This window comes from Heterodontus francisci, chromosome 15 (assembly GCF_036365525.1).
Source record: "Heterodontus francisci isolate sHetFra1 chromosome 15, sHetFra1.hap1, whole genome shotgun sequence".
Classification (NCBI taxonomy): Eukaryota; Metazoa; Chordata; class Chondrichthyes; order Heterodontiformes; family Heterodontidae; genus Heterodontus; species Heterodontus francisci.
In genome coordinates this window covers 64,647,948-64,664,124 of record NC_090385.1, presented here as the reverse complement: position 1 = coordinate 64,664,124, position 16,177 = coordinate 64,647,948, and the positions used below count along the sequence as shown (strand labels likewise).

Here is a 16,177-nt window from a genome sequence, read left to right as displayed (position 1 = left end):
TCTTTACCCACATCGATATACTTTTCTATTGCTTCAAACTGTTATCGCTGGATTTCTGAATCTCCGTTCACCTGAACCCTCCTTCCCGTTAGTTTAAAGCTATTTTCCCTACTCTGACCAGATTTACTGGTGCACTCTTATATTTCTATGATCTGTCCCTTCTAGTCACACTCTAGTTACCATTACCTGAAGCGCTGCCCTGCACTATTGCCTTGTCCTTTCTCTTTAATTTACCACATCTCCCCTCACATGAACCCTCCTCCTCCACTGTTTAGTTTAAAGACCTCTCGACCAACCTAGGTATACGACTGCCATGACACTAGTCCCAGCGCGGTTCAGGTGAGGACCATCCCAACGGTACAGCTCGCTCTTTCCCCAGTACTGATGCTAGTAACCCCATAAATCGAAACCCACTTCTGATACACCAATCTTTGAGCCACGCATTCAACTGTCTGATCTTATTGATGCCTATGCTAATTTGCTCTTGCCTCAGGTAGTAATTTATTACCTTTGTGGTTCTGCTTTTTATCGCCTAGCTGCTCATACTCCCTCAGAAGAACCTCTTTCTTAGTCCTACCTATGTCGTTGGTATCCACGTGCACCACGACAACTGGAACCTTCCCCTCCCACTCCAAGTTCCCTTCCAGTCCCGAGGTGATGATCTTAACCCTGACACTGGGCAGGCAACACTGTCTTTGGGACTCATGCTCTCGGCTGCAGAGAACAGTATCTATCCCCCAACCATATTGTCCTCTACTACCACTACATTCCTTTTCACTCCCCCCTCAGTCCCTCTGTCCTCCACACAAACTGCAAGAGCCTTTACCGCCTCAAAGGACAAAGATAGCAGACCCACGGGAATACCACTGTCTGCAAGTTTCCCTCCAAGTCACACACCAGCCTGACTTGCAATTACACCACCGCTCCTTCACTGTCACGGGATTGTCATGAAAACCCTACATGCATAATGGAAAATATTAATTTCATCGGTTGGAACCTTGCCTGAGACTTTTACTGGAAATTCTTACAAATAACTTTTTTTAAACAGTAAACTGGCAGCCAAGATGGCCACTGCAATTTACATTTGAAACACCAAAGGATTAGACTGGATACAACACAACAATCTAGCCAGAATAATGGGGTGCTCTCTGATTAAATTACCTGAAATAGCTTTATCAACACGGTCGTCAGGAGCCATTGACACCCTTGACTTTGAAAGAGCCAACCCCCACCAAGTGTGACTGGACAGCTTGAGGGGTAGAGCCTTGAACCTCAGAGAAAATTCCAGAAAGACCTCATTAAAACCACAAAAAGGTTTTGGTAATGTCATGTGACTACCTGTGCAGCTCAGGGGAGGCTGTAAGCTTTGCGAGACAGAAAGCAGGTAGTGGTAACTGAAAAGCCATCCAGGGAGCAGCTCTCTCTCTCCAGTAAAGATCCAGAGAAGACCCGGCTACAACTGGTAAAGCCAAGTCTACAGATCGCCACAGCCAACAGCTAGGGGACAAAGATCAAACCCCCTCTTCTGCCTTCCAGAGCCAGGGATCAAGCCCACAACCATGCACGTGGCCCAGTAAGGACTTCAGGACTACAATTTCAACTAAGGACTCTGGGACTGATATTCAGAATTTAAATTCCATTTATTCCAGACTCGACTCCAACCACCCAAATCTGTTTTCACCCTGTAATCTATTTGCGTGTATATGTGTGTGACTCTCGTGTAAATGTGTGCGTGAATGTGTAGTATATTTTAGTAATATTAACCAGTTTAGAGTGTTAAGAATAATAAACTTAAATCTTTCTTGTTTAAACTCAAGAAAACCTGTCTGATTGGTTCTTTGGCAATTACATTAGAGGATCAGGAGCAAGCGCTCACTGAGGTGTTAAGTTCAAACACTGTGTTAAAAAAAAGGATAAACCCTGTTGCGGTCAAACCAGAGAAGGGGCGAAAGGGGAGCCTGAGACCTGTTCCTCATCTGGCTGTAACAGGATCAAAATCCTGGAATGCCCTTCCTAACAGTGCTGTGGGCCTTGATTTCATCGTGTAATCTATTCAACCTATGGCCTTTGATGTCTGTTGAGACTACTACTGTGAGATCTCCCTCACATCCTAGCGGAGGCTCTTTCTCCGGTATGTGATCGTCTTCCGACACAAGAGTCTCTGCTGGACCTATCAGAACTTGCACTGTGCTTTCATACTCTCCATTCTTTCACTCTTTTGCCAGTCCACGGCTCGCTTCTTGGCCATCATCCTGGAACATTTCCAACTAAACTCACCAGTAGCTTTTCCTGCATGTCCCACAATTATCGCATCTCTCCATTCATTAGAAACCTCTGGAATATATGTCACCCGAGCACCCACTCTGGACAATTGGCCTTTGTATGAGATTGCTTTGTCCTGTGCATCATGATCTCTCACATTACTGCTATCCAGCCCTGATCTACAGGATTCTGTTCTTCAGGAGATTCATCACAAAACACATGAGCATTTGATGTACGAGGTGCCTCGTTTATTTCTATCAGCTGCTCAGAATCTGAGATTTTATAATTAATCCCGATTAATCATGAGAAATGAACCTTAACAGTTTGATTGCCAAATTTGATAACTACTGTCTTACCATAATGACCTATTACTTTACCAAGGCCTTTTCATTATCTATGATCTCTCTCTTATAATATACCAAATCTCCTGAATTAAATTGTGTCTTGGATATTCTTATGCAATGCCTTGGAGCTCTCCAAATTTTCTGTGAGATTTCAGCTTTGATGAAAGCCTGTCTTCTTGAATGTAAAGCATTCAAGCGTGCAGAGAAACTAATGGTAGTACTCTCTAGTGCAGGAAGACTGTTGCACAGCACAGAAGGCAATTTGAGATTTTGCCCATAGACCAATTGATAGGGACTATACCCTCCAACTATTTGGAGTGAATGCTTTGCATGAACTGACCGTGTAAACTTGGAGTCTGGTTGATCAGCTAAGTTTTAAGCAGCATTTCATTGATTACCGCATGATTCTTTTCACAGAGTCCATTTCTGAAAGGATTTTCAGCTGCGGTATTCATGACCATAATGTCCATGTTTTCACACGTCTCTAAACTTGTCATTGGCAAATTCCCTTCCAATTTCAGTCAGAAACTTAGCTGATGCCCCAAGTCCAGCCCCTATCCATTTCTTCATGATTTTGTCTATAATCACTCTTTTGTCCTTACTATGTATTATAGTAGAAAGATTAAATCTTTCCAGGTTGCCAGGTCTATAAAATGTAGAATGAAAATATTTCTACCTTTGTCCCATAACTTTAGATCTATGGCAACTAACTCACAAAAGTCACGTACCAATGAAAGGCTTACAACAAGATATGGTGTTGTCCTCTGATTTTTCTTTTGCAAATTCCACACTCCTCACTGATCTTTTCTATTCTTCTTTGCTTCTTTGGCCTCCTTATCTTGAGAGACAATGGGTAAGCGCCTGGAGGTGGTCAGTGGTGTGTGGAGCAGCGCCTGGAGTGGCTATAAAGGCCAATTCTAGAGTGACAGGCTCTTCCACAGGTGCTGCAGAAAAATTTGTTTGTCGGGGCTGTTACACAGTTGGCTCTCCCCTTGCGCTTCTGTCTTTTTTTTTGTCTTTTTTTCCTGCCAACTGCTAAGTCTCATCGACTCGCCACACTTTCTATTAGCCTCATATATTCTTCATCAACCACACCTGCAAACTGCAGTAGGGTTTTTAAATCTTTGACAAGTAGGGTGAGCAAATTATCTATGTAACTTTAAGACAATTTACTTTTTTTCTCTCTGATTCTTATCTGATGCCATTATTACTGGTCTAACACTTTGATGAGAAACATGTTTAAGGGGATACAATAATGTCCTGATTGGGTAAATTGCAGATCCACTGGCTTTCCAAAAGTAATTGCCTTTTTATGCTCCATGTCAAGTTTCATTTGTGCCTTTTTCATAGAAGATTTACTCAACAGCAAAGGTATCTCACTAGGGACTACATCAGTACTGAAAGTGGCTTACTCTAGCTATCTTACATGTAATTGCAGCTCTTTTTAGTGATCTCAATGTGTCATCTCCAAACATAAAGCAAGTAGTACTTTTATCCTCCTTAACCTTGCATCAATCTTCATTAGTGAATCTAGATAACATTTTAACCAAGCTGTTCCACATACTGTCAAAGTGCAAGCGCTATCTAGCACAGCACCGTTGAATGAGTCCATGACTAACACATTCATTGCAGGACTAAAAGTCCTTGTGATTAGTACAATTTGTTCAGATTCATCATTATCTTCACCTGGTGCCTCAGATTCCTCTGAGAACTGATCAGTTAGAACCAGGAGCCTGTCCATCTGTGTTATCTCAGCGCAATCCAGCAATTTAAATCCCAGTACTGAACCAGAGATCTCTAAATTGAATTTCCTCAATCTTCTTTCCAGTCTGTTAAAGTCCATGATATATTTCTCCATTGAATAATCATGTTTTCCAAAATCGATCGAAGTCTGACTATGCCCCAATGTCATGAAGACCCCCACCTGCCAAGAATGAGGCATATTAATTTTGCCACATGAACATTAATTTTAAACTGTTGTTGGAGTGAAGAGATGACTTGCTTAAAGAGATCAGCAGTGGCTGGAAAAACATTTGCATACTAAGAGGCAATGCTTGGAGAGACAAAAGAATTGGTCACTGATTCAATTAACAGAGATTGGTCTGGGCAATGGTGATCCACATCTTGTAGGTGAAAGAGATAGCATTCCACCCCCCCACAAACTGAGAGCTTTGAAATCCACAAACCGCAGGAGCAGTTGTTCCAAAATAAGAGGTTAGTAACATGACTAACCTGCTGGCCAATGTGGAGTTTTGAATTGTGCTCATGGGACAGTTTGAAGACAGAGACTGCAGATTGTAATTGAAGTTGGAACAAGAGCCTCTCTCTGGCTCGCCCTCTTTCACTAACCTCCAGATCCACTGAAGTCACTTAAACCTCAAGAGAGAAAAAGACTCCTACATCGAAACAAGTTTTAAAGCATGCATTAGGCCCCGACGAAACGGCAAGACTTACCAGCAACCAAAGACTACATCAAACTCAAAAGGACAGAAAATAGAAACCCAGCTATTGCCTCAAACTTTTCCCCTTTATTCTATCAACTGTTTCTGTCTCTATCTACATGTGTGTTTATCGTGTATGCATGATAGCGTGGTCGCGTCGCGTATTCGTAGTCATTAACCGAATTAGAGTTTAAGATTAATAAACGTCCACCTTTCTTGTTTAAATCTAAGACAACCTGTCTGATTTGATTTCTTTGCCTTGCAATTGGAAAGCAGTGAACAAGGATTCAATGATGGGGAGCTAAAAACACGGTGTTTTTAAAATTAAACCCTGTTACGGTTAAACCAGGCACAGGCTGAGAGGGAATCCCCAGACCCCTTTCTCATCTGGTCGTAATACCCATAGACATTTAATGGATCATCCTTTTTATAAATTTCATCCAAGATCTCTAATAGAAGATCCAAATCTTTATTAGTATCTAACTGATGGGCATCTAGGTCACAAAATACTTTACTTCTGATTTTACTTCTTGTAAGAAGCAACAATGCCAAAACCATGAAATAAAAGCAAAATACTGCAGATGCTGGAAATCAGAAATAAAAACAAGAAACGCTGGAAATACTCAGCAGGACTGGCAGCATCTGTGGAGAGAGAAGCAGAGTTAACGTTTCAGGTCAGTGACCCTTCATCAGAACTAATGTTCCCTCTCTCCCGATTGGCAGTGCAACTTCCCTTATGCTCCCAATCTTTGTCGAATCCCTTTATGCCCGTGATGGCTCATGATTTTTGCCAACCCCCCCACCCTTTACTCTTTCCCAATTGCTGGGAGCCATCACCAATGGCCAATGACTGCAGCCTTTTAGATCAGGCTTTTCTGCCTGGCACCAGACAACCTGTCATTCCGGGTGAGAAAGTGAATTTAAAAAATGATAATGAGGTTCGGCAATAAAATTCACCAAGGCCACCCCCTTCCCGGGATTCTGGGCTTCGTTCCGCAAACATGTTCCCACTTCCCTCCCTACAAATATCAGGGCCAACATGTCCAGTATTTGCAACACGGGAAATTTTCTATGGTTTTCACAAATGCTTAAATGAAAATAGGTATTTGTTTAAACCCCATTTATTTTACAATGTTGTGTCTGACAGCAAACATGCAATTATTGAAAGGTATCAAAATGCATCTCAGAGGTACCTTTTCCTGACTGACTTGGGTAACAAAACTGAACAAATACTGTTGGTTCTTCTGTGGATCCACCATTGGCAGCTTGCTGAAAAAAGTGCTTGTAACTTTGCTGACCTATACAGTCTTTTCCTCAGTATCGAGGAAGATGTACAACTAGAATGAAGTCATAAATCTGACTTGGTAGCAATTGTAGTCAATCAGTAGAAAATTTTGACAGGTTAAATATAGTCTAAATGATGCGAACTTGGCATTAAAAAAGGCCTGTATTGCCATTTCCTGTTTTGTGCTTCCTTCTAATCTTACTACAGAAATTAAGAAGTATAGGAATAATAAAAACTCCTAGAGAAACCAGCTATTTTTCCAATCAGACATGTGAACGTTAACAAATAAAGAAATTCAAATTCATATAAAGATAATACAGAAAATTATCACATCTCTGTCCACAAACCATATGTATTCACATTAGAATAACAAATCAGAAATTTCACCACTCAGCACTTCTGCTTCTCCACAGTACATAACTGGAACTAAAGAAAACTCCTGATAGAGACTTGTGATTGACAGTCGAAAAATTAATGAATTCTAGATTTCAATTCTAGTACACTTAAATCAGGGAAGAGCTAAGTCAGGAGCATGATCAACTCCAGTTTAGAAACTGTTGTCCATATATTTTCGACATTATTCTGGCTTTAAGGTCATGAAAATTGAAAATATGCCCAGTTATGTGCTAAACAGCCACATTAACGTATTAGATTAGACTTGCACACTGCAAACTGGACCTTTTGGCCATGGTAAAATTGTTACAGGGAATAAGATTGTGAATTTTAAAAAAGTGTTACAAATTACCCATACTATTAAACCATAATATTTACCTATTTCCACGTCATCTTCTGGTTCAGCTTTAAAAATATACACTTTTATGACCTCAGCTCCAAAGCCATCTTCTTTAGAAGAATCATCTTGCTCAATATCAGTGCTTATTTTTATTGGTGCATTTCCCATGTGGTCCAACTTCTCTTCGACATCATCTACTGCATAAAATAGTAACAGGAACAGTTATAGCACATCAGAAACCTCAAGTTAAATAAGTCTTCTATAAGCTCTTGTGTCTGCTACATTGTGTCGCAATGAATTTCTCCAGCATGAAAATAGGAGACCAGGCCTTTCACATCAAGTCCTCCCCTTCCCCAAACTCCTACAACCTCAAAACAATCCCAACTAAAACCATTTTGCCGGCCCAGTTTTAATTTTCTTGGCTCCAATCGTGCTTCCTCTGCCATGGCAATACACACTGCCAAAAAAAGCATTTTAGCATCCTCTATTAGTTAAACTACTTGGGCTACAAAAACATAAAGGATGTAAAATTAAGGCTCTAGTACTCACAGTTGACAAAGAATGAACACCAGTAACATCAAAGGAACTGGATTTCTGAGCCAAACAACATAAGGTAGCTCAATCATCATTACAGCCTGTGGCATTTCAGTGAATTTTGCCATTCAAACTGTGTACGTTAGTTCAACAATCTTTTAGTGCTAGGCTCAGGAACTCGTTCAATGCTGTCATCAACACTGCGCATAAAAATTCAAATAGGTAAATTAAAATACATTAAACCATAAGAATATTAGTAGCAATTGCATGCTTTTTACTGCTTATTTTCAACTTGTGATCCATTCTGTCTAAATACCATTTTTCAACATATAATTTTATTATTGTAGCTTAAGATTACCTGTATCAAAATATGGAAACTACTACTGGGTTATCACAACAAAAAAGCCTCTGGATTTGAAAAATCAATGCTAAGTAGCGCAATACATCTGTATGTTACTTATTAAATTCCATAGACTTGCTACGGCTGCCAATTCGGGTTCTATCTCAATACCAACTCTCATTGTGAAACATTTAAGAGCAATTTAAGTCGCTAACAGCTAACTAATAAGTAATGATTTACAAGGTAACTTTAGTTGATCCACAGCTGCCTAGTCTCCTCTTTACATATTATCGGCAATAGTGAAACCACTGTTTCTAATTTTTGACAAAATAAAATATTCTACATATGAATTCCTTATAAGAAAATATTTCTGTTTAGAATATTATTTTCTACATTCAGTTGTGTTGACTGACCGGCAAATGTCAAATCAGTGATTATACGCCAACATTAAACATTTTACCATAGTTACAGCCGTGTTTATGGATACCTTAAGTACAATATGATGAACAATCTGTACAATCTACAGCAAGGCCAAAGTAACAGGTGATGGAGTGCAGCATCAGTTTGGTAGGACATGGATCTGCAGCCATGATTCCTACATGGTAAATTCCCAATCTCAGTCAGGCCATCAGGGGGAGATGCCTACAGGAGGCTTGCTGCTTCCTCAGAAAGGAACAAACACAGGATGTCCCCCAGGCTGCTGTCACTCACCTCCCAGTAGCCAGATCAAGACGGCATAGGCAGAGGCCTGGGAGCAAGTCACCAGCATGTTATCTTGACGGGGAATGGAGTATAGAGACCTAAAGGAAGAATGTTAAATATCTAAAGAGTAATAAAAAAAAAAATCTGAGGAACAATTCTTGCTTAATACCTCATTGTAAATATCTGATAATGTAAGAACGCAAGATCCAGAAGGAGAAAAGGTCATTCTGTCCATCAAGGCTGCTACAGAGTGCATGGATGACTATTCGATCAAGGAATTTCCTCCAATACCATCTGTTGATCACCTACTTTTGAGAATATTAATCCCGCACTTCCACTCACCCCGCCCCATATAAAATAACTCAAGCAGCGCTCCTAAATAGCTTATATAATCGTCAATCCTGCTTCTCAACAGTACTTTCAGAAGGCTTTTGACAGAGTCCCACATAAGAGATTAGCATGTAAAATTAAAGCGCATGCGATTGGGGGTAGTGTATTGCAATGGATATAAAATTGGTTGGCAGACAAGAAACAAAGAGTAGGAATAAACGGGTCTTTTTCCGAATGGCAGGCAGTGACTAGTAAGATACCGCAGGGATCGGTGCTAGGATCCCAGCTATTCACAATATATATTACTGATTTAGACGAGGGAACTAAATGTAATATCTCCAAATTTGCAGATGACACAAAACTGGGTGGGAGGGTGAGTTGTGAGGAGGATGCAGAGAGGCTTCAGGGTGATTTGGACAAGTTAAGTGAGTGGGCAAATGCATGGCAGATGCAGTATAATGTGGATAAATGTGAGGTTACTCACTTTGACAGCAAAAACAGGAAGGCAGATTATTACCTGAATGACTATAAACTGAGAGAGGTGAATATGCAACGAGACCTGGGTGTTCTCATACACCAGTCGCTGAAGGTAAGCATGCAGGTGCAACAGGCAGTAAAAAAGGCAAATGGTACGATGGCCTTCATAGCAAGAGGATTTGAGTACAGGAGCAGGGATGTCTTGCTGCAATTATACAGGGCCTTGGCAAGGCCACACCTGGAATATTGTGTGCAGTTTTGGTCTTCTTATCTGAGGAAGGATGTTCTTGCCATTGAGGGAGCACAGCGAAGGTTTACCAGACTGATTCCTGGGATGGCGAGACTGACGTATGAGGAGAGATTGAGTTGGTTCGGATTATATTCACTGGAGTTCAGAAGAGTGAGAGGGGGATCTCATAGAAACCTATAAATTCCAATAGGACTTGACAGGGTAGATGCAGGAAGGATGTGCCCGATGGTGGGGGAGTCCAGAACCAGGGGTCATAGTCTAAGGATACGGGGTAAACCTTTCAGGACTGAGATGAGAAGAAATTATTTCACCCAGAGAGTGGCGAGCCTGTGAAATTCACTGCCACAGAAAGCAGTTGAGGCCAAAACATTGTATGTTTTCAAGAAGGAGTTAGATATAGCTCTAGTGGTGTCTCATTCCTACAGATTTCAATTATTGCTGAAGAATTTTTTTTAAGTCTTTTTTAAAGCTTTTGCTATCTATTCCTTATTTCTCAGACATGCAGTTGCCTGTCCTGTTCACAGGTCCCAAATCCTCTGTAGAGGGTGCCATGCTGTATAGGACTCCAGATGACCGTAAATTGCCGCAGAAAAGCCCACGAAAAGTCTGCGGGCAGCTCTAAGCGCAATGCTCAGCAAATGCCATTCTTCATCATTGACTGCAATATGTTCAGTTTGCCTCCTTAGTGCTAAGCTAGTTTTCAAAAATCTGAACAACGAGTCAAATATTCTATTCGCCTTATGTTTCCTTATTAGCCTTAAATGTGGAAATGTATGAAACACCTTTTGAAAATTCAAGTAAATTCCGCCTACCTGGATTACCCTTCTCCACAAACTTAAGTTACTAGTTCAAAGAATTCCAGTACATTTGTGAGGCAAGGTCTATCATTTCCAAATCAGTGATTGTTCCCTGTAACACTTGCATCCTTTAAAAAACTCATTTATAGTATATCATAAAATCCCAAAAGCTTTTTTCCTACTAAGGATGTGTAGTGATCTACCGGGTTCATGCCTTTATCCTTTTTTTGAGTATTAAAACATTTGTCAACCCTCCAGAGCTCAACTACTTCTCCGGTGATTGGAACACTAAAAATATCAACCACAGCATCACTAATTTCCTATTTTAATTCCATAAGGATTCTAAGATGTATTCAATGTCCCAAAAGCTTTGTGGATAACACATTCTTTGCTAACGTCTGCATATACTAGGGATCATTTAGCCCCAGTTCTCGTGACTGAAAATTTTCTAGCCCTCCTTCGAGAGAGCTGATGTGAACAATTCATTGAGCCTGCCATACCGTAACAAACATACTTAGTTTATCCATCAACAATTCCGTTTGTGCCTTGACCTTCCATTAACTATTAAGACCGTTGTGATACCTTATTCTGTGACTCTTGCAGTCCACTGAAATTCATTTCTCTATTTCTCTTACTTTTTCCTAATACTTTTTCTAACTATCCTCAGTCAACTATATCTCAATCCTTTGTATTACATTAAAAGTATTTTTGCTCTTCTTCCTAACCTCTCTAATAAATCTCTATGGTCTAGGTCACGTGTGTTTTTTTTTAAAAAAGGAGTGCACTTTCTTTCCTCATCCTCTACAATGTCCTTAAATACATTACTCAAGCATGATTTCCCAATCAATATTTCATAAAATTCTTTTTATAACTTCAAAATCTGCTTTTCCAAAGTCTTGTTTCATGACATTATTGATTGTGGCCCAAGCATCTAATAATAAAATGATTAGATCCCAGTTCCTCCATGTACATGAATCAAACTGGTTGACAGTTGATTCACTTAAAAGGAATTGATGACAATAAAAGAAAAGCCTGCAGCAAAATTATGGGAAGAAAGGTCTCCAAAAAATGGTTCCATGTCATTTTGTAATCATTTTTCAGAATATATTTAAGGCATGTATTTAAAACATTCTTTCATGAGATGTAAGCGTTTCTGGCAAGACCAGCATTTTTTGCCCATCCCTAATTGCCCTCGAGAAGATGGGGAAGGGCTGCCTTCTTGAACTGCTGCAGTCCATGTGGTGTAGATATATTCACTGTGCTGTTAGGCAGTGAGTTTCAGATTTTTGATCCACGACAGTGAAGGAACAGTGATATAGTTCCAAGTCAGGATGGTGTGTGGTTTGGAGGGGAACTTGCAAGTGGTGGTGTTCCCACGCGTCTGATGTCCTTGTCCTTCTAGGTGGTAGAGATCGTGGGCTTGGAAGGTGCTGTCGAAGAAGCCTGGGAGAGTTGCTGCAGTGTGTCTTGTATATGGCACCTACTGCCGCCACTGTGCGGCGGTGGTCAAGAGAGTGAATGCTTAAGGTGGTATTTGGGGTGCCAATCAAGCAGGCTGCTTTGTCCAGTGGTGTCGAGCCTTCGCATGTTGTTGGAACTGCACTCATCCAAACAAGTGGAGAGTATTCTATCACTCTCCTTACTTTTGCCTTGTAGATAGTGGGCAGGCTTTGGGGTGTCAGGAGATGAGTCACTTGCCACAGAATTCTCAGCCTTTGACCTATTCTTGTAGCCATGGTATTTATTTGGCTGGTCCAGTTAAGTTTCCAGTAATTCACAACTGATCTTAAACTACGTATAATCTGTTACCCTAGAATATGCATTTTTATTTTACACGACTAGCCACACAATATGAGTCAATCCATTTCAAGTAAGCATTTTGACAAAATCATCTGAACTGTTAAGGACGAATTAATGGATGTTTTAATCTCAGGTCGCAGATCGAATGAAATGCTCAGCTTCCTCACGTCAAACATTTCAATACTAACTGAAATGGAATTCCTCATTTTTTTTTTAATGAAACGCCGATGTCATAAACCTTAGAATGAAACACAGAAATAATTTATCTTACTCACCTCATGACAGTGAGGACTTACAGATCAGACACAGCACAGGATTGGATAGGTTCAATGTGGTGATCTTTCAACACTGCCATAATGTGCCTGATTCTCAACCTCAAAAGTGCACCACTAGCAGAATTTATTTTCTCACACTCTATTGTATTACCTTCTCTGAAATGGACTTCCCTGATCAATATGTGAAGTTATGTTGACAAGTCAGGACCAGCTCGGCTACTGAGCCTGCCCCAGTCATGAAGCAATTGAACATCATGTCCCTCAAGGCTCCCACTAATCAGCACCTCCCCAAAAAAACCTTAGACCAATTCAGAGGGAGAAAAGAATTCTGGGAACTTCCCCTCCATCTCCTGAACCAAAACGAGTTCCAGGAAATAACAGTGACTTTCAATGAAGCGTAAGAGCAACATCCCACTAATCCTTTGTATACAGCGGTATCAGCCTCAGCCAGGAACCCATCCAGCTCCCTTAAATGTTTTCAGTGAATTCGTACTCTTTGCACAGTCTAGTCCAACATTATTTTAAATATTTTAATCAAATCTTCCCAAAGTCTACCAGAGTTAAATGACAGCTTTCCAAGTGTATCATAATAATTTAGGCTTTTTAACTAAGTAATAAGGAATCTTTACAGAGTCTCATGGACGACAGCACTTAGGTCACTTTCCCACTCAAGCTTTAATTCAGATTCCTGCATAGTATATACTCGCATGGGGTTAAGCCCTACCCTCATACATAATGTCACATTTGTTTGCATAAAATCATCATCTGCTAGACTCAGCCCCATTTCCCCATCACACCTACATCGAATGTAGTCTTTTTTGCTCTTCCAAGGTTTTAATACCAGCACAAAATGCAGTATAAGGGTTGGAAAGAGTTAATGCTTGGGACAGTGAGAGTAAAACCTCCCACTGTGATGATGATGTAAGAGATCACATGTATAATGTGGCTTGTGGAGAAGCAAAAAACATCATGCAGAGTAACAGCTAGACAGGATAATGGAAAGTATATATAGTCCATGTAAATATAATAAATGTGTGACAACGCCAAGATCTCTGTAAACCAACCAATCAACCTAGCATCCGAAATGCTAGCAACAGTACACAATATGGTGACAGCAGTGAACACACCCAGAAGATTTTAAGAAGCCTAACCTGGTACAGTAGTGCCAAAAAAATACAGATCTCATGGAGAGGCTGCAAAGAGCTCCAGAGCTGCTCCGTAGATGACGAAAAGACATGGTCAGTCGATGAGTTAGATGCACAGGCATTCAGACTGCAGCACAGAACTGTGGTGGTCTGCGAGTAAAATCTAAGTCCAGCAATCGCAGGCATCGAGTTACAGAATCGAGTGACGGTCGGGAAACAGGTGAACAACCTTTAGAAAAGGGTAGAAACATTGTCTGGGAAGTGCACTGGGAAGGCAAAATGAGGAAAAGTCATCTCACAAAGGGCGGATCCAAAGTCGGCAGCCATTACCCGAGCAAAGGGAAAAGCGCTGGAAACCACTGAAACACTTCCACAGCGAGAACGAAAATTTATCGAAGCAAATGACCTACAGAGTTTAGGAAGGATCTGGGTCCAAAAGATACCATGCCGTGAGAATTGGAAGGACCTAACCAGATTCAGAATTGGTCTGAGGAGAAGATTTTTAAGATACAGAACAGTTTCTCAGCTGCACAGCAAATTTGAAGCTGAACAAGTAAACACTTTGCTGTACTCAATAGGTACAATTGCTGACAATGTGATCGCAAGGCAGGGTAAAGGCCGGCTCGGGTCTGCAAATGAAACCCAACCCGAGCCCGACAGAACCACATCCGACCTGGCCTGAGTCCTTTCATTTTTTCCCACACCCGACCCGACCATCAGTTAACCTACCTTCAGTTTATCACATTGTTGCTTATCTGCACAAGCTTAAAAAAACTATAACAAAACAACCTTTCAAGTCCAAAAAGTACATTAACATTGGAGCCACTTACCAGAGGTGGTGATAAGCGTGTCCGACCTGGCCCGACCAGAGCCCGAATGCCGGACCCAGAAATGCGACCTGACCCCGACATGTCATCGGGTCCTGTTGGGTTTGGGTCAGGTAGCCATGCTCGAAGGAAGACCATCAATAAGGCTTCTGATAGGTTTGATGTTTTACAAGCCTTCGATAAATATTTTAATAGAAATAATAAGATCTTAGAAAGAGCCAAGTTTAATAGAAGGGTCCAGAAACCGAGTGAATCGGTGGAAACTTTCATTAACCATTTGTAAAGACTGGCTGAAGGATGTGAGTATGCAGAACTGAAGAATTGATAAGAGACCGCATAGTTGTGTGCATTGTGGATGAACCTTTATCGAATTTATTAGTCAAAAGATGACCTCACCATGGAGAAGGCGATACAGATTGTCAGACAAGCAGAGGTCCGTAGGCAGAGCAGAGCGATCCTGAGAGGGGAAAAGAAACCTTGGATCAGAAAAAGCTCCGATGACTGTACAGTTCCTAAAGCCCAGGACCGAAAAGTCTCCAGACAAGAAGGTACACTCAGGGGGTGGTGCAAGGACACCATGAAACCCTGCCAGCGCTGTGGTGTCAAAAAGACCCATTGGTGCACAGTGTCCAGCAAATAAAGCAGAATGCTTTAACTGCAAGGAGATGGACCATTGTGGAAAAATGTGTCAAAGCAAGACCTCTACTTTCAAAGATTCCAAACAAAAAGTCTTCACGCAAAGAGCGGTCAATGAAGTGGAACAAACTCCATTGAAGGATAAAATCAGGAAATTTCCTGGGGGAGATCAATGATCTTAACCATGCACTCTGGACAGCAGATATTTATGTCAATGAACATATTACCAATTATGAATTAGACACTGGAGAAAACGTCAGTTTTGTCAGAGACGAACCGTGGCTATCAACACATTGCTTGCAACCAATAGACACTTAGTTACTCAGTCCAGGAGGGAGTGAACTGAAAGTCAAGGGAAAGCAGATTGGAAACACTATTTTACAGAATCATAATTTTCTCTTTTGAACAGAAAAGTTAAGATCTTTATCTCATCAAAAAAATGAATGAGTTCAAGCAACAAGAATCTTCAAGGCACTTTCAAACAGGCTTTCCAAAACTATTTTTGGGTCTAGCAAGACTGAAGACCAAATACAGCACTACATTGAGAGAAGATGCTAAATCGATACGTATCTTTACACCTAGAAAGATACCACACCCACTGCTGAAGCAAGTCCAAATACAGTTAGAAGAGATGACCAGGATGGGAGTCATTTCTCCTGTCACAAAACCAACAGAGTGGTGTTTGGAAACTGTTCCAGCTCCTAATTCAAACGGTACTCTTCACATCTGTGTAGACCTAACTCAGCTTAAGCAACTCGCAAGGGAAATTCATCCAATGTCCTCAGTAGACGAAAGCTTGGCAAAGTTATCCAAAAGTGTTATGTTTACGAAACTCAATGCGCACAGCGGCTTTTGGCAAGTTCCATTGGATGAGAAGTCAAGATTACTAACAACCATCATCATTCCGTTTGGAAGATTTTATTTCAATTGTTTACCATTTGGTATAACATCTGCACCTGAAATATTCCAAAGGACTATGTCAAACATTTTACAGGGCCT

The 16,177-nt window shown here is 40.9% G+C and overlaps 1 protein-coding gene across 4 annotated transcripts in view; it reads right to left on the bottom strand.

Annotated features, from left to right (window-relative positions):
• Positions 1–16,177, bottom strand: part of znf711 (zinc finger protein 711) — a 73,511-nt gene that overhangs the window by 30,207 nt on the left and 27,127 nt on the right. For 2 of the 4 annotated variants that reach the window (XM_068047682.1, XM_068047681.1), the window contains exon 4: positions 7,104–7,262. In XM_068047682.1, the coding sequence (XP_067903783.1) occupies positions 7,104–7,262 (159 nt within the window). Of the gene's footprint in view, positions 1–7,103; positions 7,263–7,614; positions 7,707–16,177 lie in introns of those variants that run through there. The other 2 variants (XM_068047684.1, XM_068047683.1) reach the window with 2 other exon arrangements.